Here is an 8,333-nt window from a genome sequence, read left to right on the forward strand (position 1 = left end):
CTCGGTCCGCCCAAACGACATACGTTCAGTCCTCCTTAACCCGTGCTATGGTGGCATATGCCCATTTGACCCAGTGTATACAAGCACTCAAGCTTGGACCAAGATATATAAAAGAATCGGCGTGGAATCCCCCTACGACCCGGAGGTCCCCTTATGGGACTTTCATGGCATCTCCCCCACATTTGATCGGGCCCTTCAGCAATCCTGCGATCCTAACAAACTTTTTACACTGGGCGATATGTTCCCTGACGGGGTGTTCTGTGATCTCACGGATTTCATTGCAGTGGTGGGCAGGGGTCAACTTAAACATCTACAATACTATAGAATGAGGGTGGCTTTTTTGGCGAGATGGCCAACGTTCCCACAAGAACCCCAACCCCACGAATGTATTAGGTCAATGGTGTCCACGGACAGCTGTGGCAAGGGGGTCTCCATGTTATACACCCTGGTTCAGGCCCACTCCCCGTCACGTAACACGATGAGAGAGGTCTGGGAACGGGACACGGGCACCCAGATAGATGAGGTCCGCTGGGCCCGGTACTGCCAACTAACCCGATCGGTGTCTATGAACTCTGGGCTACGACTAATCCAATTCAAAGTACTGAACCAACTCCACTACTCCCCCTCCAGGGTAGCTAAATTTGTGAATACTTGCACGGGTGCCTGCCCTAAATGCGACTCCCCTAACGCAGGACCTTATCACATGTACTGGATGTGTCCCAGGGTTGTTGAATTCTGGAGGGAGGTGGCGATGCTCCTTGAAGACAGCACAGCCATTCCGGCAGACCTCTTGCCCCTGAAATACCTTTTGGGCGACATAGGGAAGGTAAAGGAAACTACGAGGAGTTTATTCAATATATCATGCATCATTGCAAAGCGTTGTATCCTTAAATGCTGGAAATCCCCCACTGCCCCAACTAGGGCCTCCTTCTTGAAGGAACTCTGTATGGTAAATGACGATGAGGAATTATTTATACTGTCAGTGCCATCACCCTCTCGCCCCAAGGACATCTGGCCATTGCTGCGCTTCTACCTGTGCGACCTGGACTCGGACTCAGATATAGCATCTGAACACACACCCTGATTTGTGATATATACCTATCTTGCAAGTGCTATTTTTGTACTTATAATCTGGATGCTGTGTCGGCTTATTTCTGTATGCTCCTTTTCTGTGTGTTAATAGAACTGTACAAATTACTGTCGTGCTTATGAACTGCTCTCTTAATAAAAATATGTTTAAAAAAAAAGAAAATAAAATTAAAAACAATTGAAGAAAAGAATGATAAAAAAGAACATTCATTGTAATTATTCCTAAATAAAATCACACTATTAATGTTGAATAATTCGACAATACATTCCCTAGTCTTTGATGTTTTCTAACAGAGCTTTTAATTTAACACGCATTTTATAAAGGGCCATGTTCCTATGATTATGTCCTGCTAGCAAGCAGATGGTCCACAAGGCATCTGATTTCATCTTATTTGCATCATGTGCAAATTCCCCTAGTTACATCATATAGACATCGCCCTGTGAGCTGCATTGTGAGAGAGCATGTCCATGTGTTTCCGGGATTGCTCTGCGTCTGCAAAGCCAACACCATCTTTCACTCCTAGGGGTTCTAGTTCTTGGGCCAGTAACTGATCGAGATGACAATTGGTCAAGACAAAATAGGAGAATAGATCTCCTCAATCAGGGTGAAGGTGCCAAGGTCAAATACTTCTGGGGGCACAAGCAGTCACATTGAATTCTAGTGTATTCTTGGTAGGACCTTACATACGCTTTTATATCACCCTTACCCCCCCAAAAAACATAAATAATTTACCATTATTTTAACCCCACTGCATAGTTGCCATCACTTCTCTTCCCCCTCTTCTGGAAAGCGATCACCGCTCATTCGACTCTTCATCGTTTCTTTCTTCTCTCTCCTCTACTCTCCCTCCGATCAATGTCTTCTCCTCTCTTTCTGTGGAAGGTGCATCTACCCTTCTTGCCTGCACCCTGCGATTTACTCTTGATGACTCCTTTCCCACCCATTCTTTTACTCCCTCTCTGAAACCCTCTCCACCCTGGCTATACCCCTTCCTCCGCTCTCTTTGCTCCTCTCTTCGCATGGCAGAACGCTGATGGAAGAAATTTAATTCACCAGATGATCTGATCTCTCTATCTTCTCTTCATTCTTCCTATGATTCCCTTCTACTTTTTACTAAAAAACAATACTTTTCCTTGCGTACTCTCTCCCTTTCTCATCATCCTTGCCGCTTATTTCAGTTACTGAAACTCGATCCTTGCCCCTCGCCTTCCGGACCCTGGTCTGTCTCTTGTCTAAGCTTTTGGCTACATGCTTTCCCAATGGTTTCACTTCCAAAGTTACATCTCTGCATTCCTCTTTCTCAAACCCTCCACATTCTCCCTCTTCTCTTGCTCATTCCTTGCCCTGTGACTCCTCACTATACTCTCCTGCTCGTTCTGCTTCTTGTTCGCCCTCCCACTCTCTTTCGTTTCGATCTCTGTCTTCATTTGTTCTTACCAATTCTGATACCTCTGTTTACTTGGCTCGTGCTCCCCCTATGGCCTCTACTTTAGACCCTTTTCCTTCCTCCCTCATTTCTTCCATCTACCCACCTCTGGTTCCCGATCTTATGGCTCTCATCATTCTATCCTTGACATCCTCTATTTTTCCTTCTTCCTTTAAACACGCTGTTGTCATTCATATCCTCCAAAAAACTACTCTTGATGCTTCTCTGTCATCGAATGTATGCCCTTCCTTTTTTATCTAAACTTCTTGAGAGGGTTGTTTCCTCTCAGATCTCCTCTTATCTCCACATTCATTCTCTTCTTCCCCCTCTGCAGTCTGGCGTTTGTCCCGCTTACTCTATGGAATCTGCTGTTACATGTCTCTAACACACTTCTTTCCTCTAGGCACAGCACACTATTGTCTATTCTTAACCTCCTTGATCTGCCTGCTGCTTTCGATACTGTCGATCACCCTATTCTTCTATCTTCTCTTTCCTCGTTGGGGCTTTCTGGATCTGTCCTCAAATGGTTTGCATCCTATCTCTCCAACCGCTCCTATTCAGTTACATGGGCTGGACAGTTGTCTTTTTCCCATCCACTTCTTTTTGGGGTACCCAAGGTTCCGTCCTTGGCCCCCTTCTTTTCTCGCTCTCTATACCATTGCTCTTTCTGCACTCATCAGCTCCTTTAATCTTTCATGTCATTCCTGTACTGACACAAACATCTTCTTCTCCTTCTCTTCTTTCTCTCCCTCTCTTTATGACACTGTTTCTTATTTCATATGTGCTGTCAGGACTTGGATGTCCTCTTGTTTTCTTCATCTCATTCCTACTAAGATTGAGATCCTCTACTTAAGCAGTATGGCTCAAGCGGCAGGGGCATCACCGACTCAGGTGCCCTTCGCTCGGGCCTTAACTAAGGCCTCGGGGCATTACCAGAGTTGGTTATGCCCCCACCGCGAGGGGCATATAGCTATTAGTACCCCGGTCCGCAAGATCTGAGTGACCAGGGCACTAAAAGCATTTTTTTGTCCCGAAACGCTGCAGCATTTCGGGACATAAAAAAGAAAAAAAAAATGACCAAGAAAATTGCAGCCGGGAAAGGGAAAACGGAGTCCGTTTTCCCTTTCCATGGTGGCCATCGGGAGCGGGCGCGCTGAGAACAGAAGCATTCCCAGCACGTCCGCTACCGAAAAAAAGAAGGTAAGTGGGGTTGGGAGAGTGGAAAAAAAACATAGCTGAGTCCCCAGCAGGGGACGATGGAAGCCTCCAGGACTCAGGCCCAGCTCCAAACCTCCACACGGCTGGAGGCTGCCATCGTCCGCCACCGGGGATAAAGCAGGCTGAAGGTAAGTGGGGTGGGGAGGGTGGATAGGTGGGAGGGAAGGGAGTACAAAAAACAACCTGAGTCCCCGGCAGGGGGCGTATGCAGCTTCTTAGCCGTGGGGAGGCTCGGAGCGGGGATGGCCCCGCTTCGAGCCTCCTCGTTGGCTGAGGGGCTGCCTCGCCCCCGCCGTGGAAAAGGCAGCAGGAATCGAGGGATTCTAGGCCGGGTAAAATCCCGGCGAGGGCCAATCAAAATGCTTGTTTCATTCTGATTGCGCCCTCGCCAGGTACTAATTTCCTTTAACCCACCACCCTCCATCTCCCCAGACCTCTGGTATGTATTTGTCCCTGACTTTGCTTCGCTTTTCCCCTTCTGCTCGTAAGTTGGGGGTCATCTTTGGCACTTCCCTCTGTTCCCCAAACATCAGAATTCTCTTCTTAACTCTCTCCACTCCTCCACTTCCCTACATGTTTTTCTGACCCAGCTCAAACCCCATTTGCTTCAGTCATAATCCCGAACTTAACTCTGTGTCTCCGCTGTTTCACATTCCTTGCGCTCTATAAATAAAATACAGATGCAAATCTACTGTATCTCACTTTAATGTTGCCTACATCCTGTCGCTTATTTCAGTGTTTTGCAAAGTCACACTTTTTAAAGTGCTTATGAATCGCTTCCTTCTTTTTGTAGGTTTTATTCTGTTTATTTCTGAGTTTTGTCAAGAGAGGGGGCTGGCTGATTAACTGATGTGTTGCATGATGGTACAGAATGTGTCTTTTAAAGTATGCTTCTACCGCTTTCTGTCATGACACTGCCAACAAAAGGACGTGTAACCCAGCCAACGGTAGGTACACTGCATTCAGCATCATACGGGGTCACCCTACTCTGTAGCAACAATTCCTCCCGCCCGGTGGTGGAAGAGTACCAAAAAAGCAGTGGAACTGTGGTCTCAGCAGGAGAGAGGGTAGACGAAAGCATAGTCCAACATGTGACAAGTTTTGCGGCTGGGGCATTCAAATAGTCTAAGTGACTAGTAACTAAGGCTCGTAGTACAACTGTACACCTGCACTGGGACATGAAGGGACAAATCCTCCATATAGAATGGTGAATATGGTCTTAAAGGGTAGAGGAAAGGTAAACAGAAAAAAATAAAAGTAGTGGAACACTGCTCCCGACCGTTCCCGCTCACTTCGATCACTTCTCCTGCCCCCTCGAGCAACCCTAAGCACAGAATTGATGCTCGCTTACAAATTAAAAGCCAACAAACCCGTATGGGGGCAATGTATTGAGGGGGCAGCATTTATCACCATATCCTTTCCTGGTTTTGAGAAATCAAAGGTGTTTTGACCACCTGGTTGCTCCACGCACCCCTGCAGTATAGATTGCAAAACGTTCAGTTCTTAGACAGATTTATTTAATATATTGAACCCACGGTTTTAATTACAGCTATTGCCCGATGCAGCTTTTAAGATCGTTTATATCACGAAGAACATTTGAGGGTCAGCAGCACACATTCTAGCACTTGCCTTAAACGCTTGTAGCTGGATACTCTTTTACTGCCACAAGAGATGAGGCTCACCAGCGCATCTCTATGACTCGCGCCCACAAGGTTGTGGCCTAGGCTAGCCATCCTGAATGTGCGCACCCTTGCAAAATTATGCAAATCAGTTAGCATTGCTGCCATTTTCAGCAATGCAAATTCACACAAAGGGTTGCGCTTGCAAATGCGCAGAAAACCAACACATTTCAGTGCACCTGTTTGGAAAAGGCCCCGTGAATGTGCAAAGCATGACAAAGCATGGGTTTGGTCATTTCTAAGCCTTACATGCACACTTTTAAGAATAACAGCAGCGGTGTGAACCACTATTGTCACACATGCATGTCTATCCCCCAAATGGGGATAGAAATATTTGCTATTACATTTCACAATAATGGGCCATTTAAGGGTCTGCCAAGGTGAAATGTGCTCCCAGCAGCCACAAGGTTGCTGGAAGAATGTAATATGTTTTCAGACAATGAATACATGGGGACTGGTCAGCAGATCATTTACGCTGATGTACAGCCCCCCTGAAATACGCCGGTTATATGAGAATAAGGTGAGCTGTGCATTTCCTGAAGTGCAGCTAGTTAAAATAGCCCACCCGGTGTGCTTATTTTACCTGCTGGACATTTTAGAATTTACTCCATTAATAATTGACACTTGTTTTACTGTGTTTTACTGTGCGTGCGTGTGTTTAGTGAAGCCTGTCTGGTGGGATTGTCACTGCCCCTCCAGGCATGGGGCAAGACGTGCTGTCAAAGAGCCTGCCTATCAGAGTGGACGCAGTAAATGCTGCAGCCTACCCAGTGTCAACGCGTGCTTGCCTATCTTTAAACGTGCTAAACAGGTGGTAACATACCGAACACGATCTAGTACACAGTTTTGCAATGCAAACCCATCACCGTAAGCCTCATGCTACGTGACGCACTGCTTCAGCCTGCTGCGCAGTAACGTCAGCAACAGAACGTGCCCCTTACCTCTGACGGAGATATTTGAAATGCCTCGGCGATTTTCGAATAGAGTTCTTTGACGCTGGTGAAGCCCTCGATTCGGCCCGTGGGGCTACCGTGTGCCAGCTGCGTGTGGAAGACCAGCTTAGGGCGCAGGTTGGCAGGGGGAGGTGGCAGCCCAGGCGCTCCATTGGCAACTTGTTTGGCGGCACTTGTCCCGGGGGCTCCTGCCATGCCCGCAACCTCTTCGCTCTCCACAAGCTTGGAGGTCTCCCTGGACTTGCTTTTCTTCTTCCCCCTTATACCAAGAGGCATCTTGTAGGCCAACAAATAAATAAATGAGTGGCTGAGACGTTTAAAGCAGCACCGGTCCGTCGTCTAAGGCGTTTTATTCCCTGTCTCGTCGTCCTCCGTATCACCTGACTGTAGAGTCCTCTCTCCTTTCAGGGTCGACTTTGTGCCTTGCACTCACTGACTCATCGCTTCTGCTCTAGTGCATATGCACCAGGTGAAGGGACGGCACTTCCTGTTTCTGCTCTGCCGGTCCGCCAGCCCAGCCCCTCACCTTGCAAATGATCCCCTGTCCTGCGTGAAAGGCACACCTGCTGCTCGCAGTCCCAGCAGCTTTCTTTTCTTCAAGAGTGTGTGTGTCCTGTGGGAACGCTGACTGCAAGATGACAGCCCACGCTTAGCATAGCCACACACCTTCTTTATTAATCTTGCACCTGTATGCACACCTTCTTTAGCATACCTGCACTTGCATGCACACCTTCTTTAGCATACCTGCACCTGCATGCACACCTTCTTTAGCATACCTGCACCCGTTTGCACACCCTCTTTAGCATACCCGCACCTGTTTGCACACCCTCTTTAGCACACCTGCACCTGCTTGCACACCTTCTTTAGCACACCTGCATCTGCTTGCACACCATCTTTAGCATATATGCACCCGTTTTCACACCCTCTTTAGCATACCTGCACCCATTTGCACACCCTCTTTAGCATACCTGAACCTGTTTGCACGCCTTCTTTGGCATACCTGCACCTGTTTGCACGCCCTCTTTAGCATACCTGCACCCGCTTGCACACCCACTTTAGCATACCTGCACCTGTTTGCACACCCTCTTTAGCATACCTGCTCCTGTTTGCACACCCTCTTTAGTACACCTGCACCTGTTTGCACACTCTCGTTAGAATACCTGCACCCGCTTGCACACCCACTTTAGCATACCTGCACCTGTTTGCACATTCTCTTTAGCACACCTGCACCTGTTTGCACGCCTTCTTTAGTACACCTGCACCCGTGTGCACACCCTCTTTAGCCTACCTGCACCCGTTTGCACACCCTCTTTAGCATACCAGCACCTGTTTTCACACCCTCTTTAGCACACGGCACCTGCTTGCACACCTTCTTTAGCACACCTGCATCTGCTTGCACACCTTCTTTAGCATACGTGCACCCGTTTTCACACCCTTTTTAGCATACCTGCACCCATTTGCACACCCTCTTTAGCATACCTGAACCTGTTTGCACGCCTTCTTTGGCATACCTGCACCTCTTTGCATGCCCTCTTTAGCATACCTGCACCCACTTGCACACCCACTTTAGCATACCTGCACATGTTTGCACACCCTCTTTAGCACATCTGCACCTGATTGCACACCTTCTTTAGCACACCTGCATCTGCTTGCACACCTTCTTTAGCATACCTGCACCCATTTGCACACCCTCTTTAGCATACCTGAACCTGTTTGCACGCCTTCTTTGGCATACCTGCACCTGTTTGCACGCCCTCTTTAGCATAACTGCACCCGCTTGCACACCCACTTTAGCATACCTGCACCTGTTTGCACACCCTCTTTAGCATACCTGCTCCTGTTTGCACACCATCTTTAGTACACCTGCACCTGTTTGCACACTCTCGTTAGAATACCTGTACCCGTGTGCACACCTTCTTTAGTACACCTGCACCTGTTTGCACATTCTCTTTAGCACACCTGCACCT

At 47.9% G+C, this 8,333-nt stretch overlaps 1 protein-coding gene across 1 annotated transcript in view; it reads right to left on the bottom strand.

Annotated features, from left to right (window-relative positions):
• GIPC2 (GIPC PDZ domain containing family member 2) overlaps positions 1-6,874 on the bottom strand; it is a 963,466-nt gene extending 956,592 nt beyond the window's left edge. The window contains exon 1 of the mRNA XM_069641646.1: positions 6,355-6,874. Within this exon, the coding sequence (XP_069497747.1) occupies positions 6,355-6,642 (288 nt within the window). The 5' untranslated portion in view covers positions 6,643-6,874. The remainder of the gene's footprint in view (positions 1-6,354) is intronic.
• Positions 6,875-8,333: the final 1,459 nt, after the last annotated feature.

This window comes from Ambystoma mexicanum, chromosome 1q, assembly GCF_040938575.1.
Source record: "Ambystoma mexicanum isolate Mex_15411 chromosome 1q, UKY_AmexF1_1, whole genome shotgun sequence".
NCBI lineage: Eukaryota > Metazoa > Chordata > Amphibia > Caudata > Ambystomatidae > Ambystoma > Ambystoma mexicanum.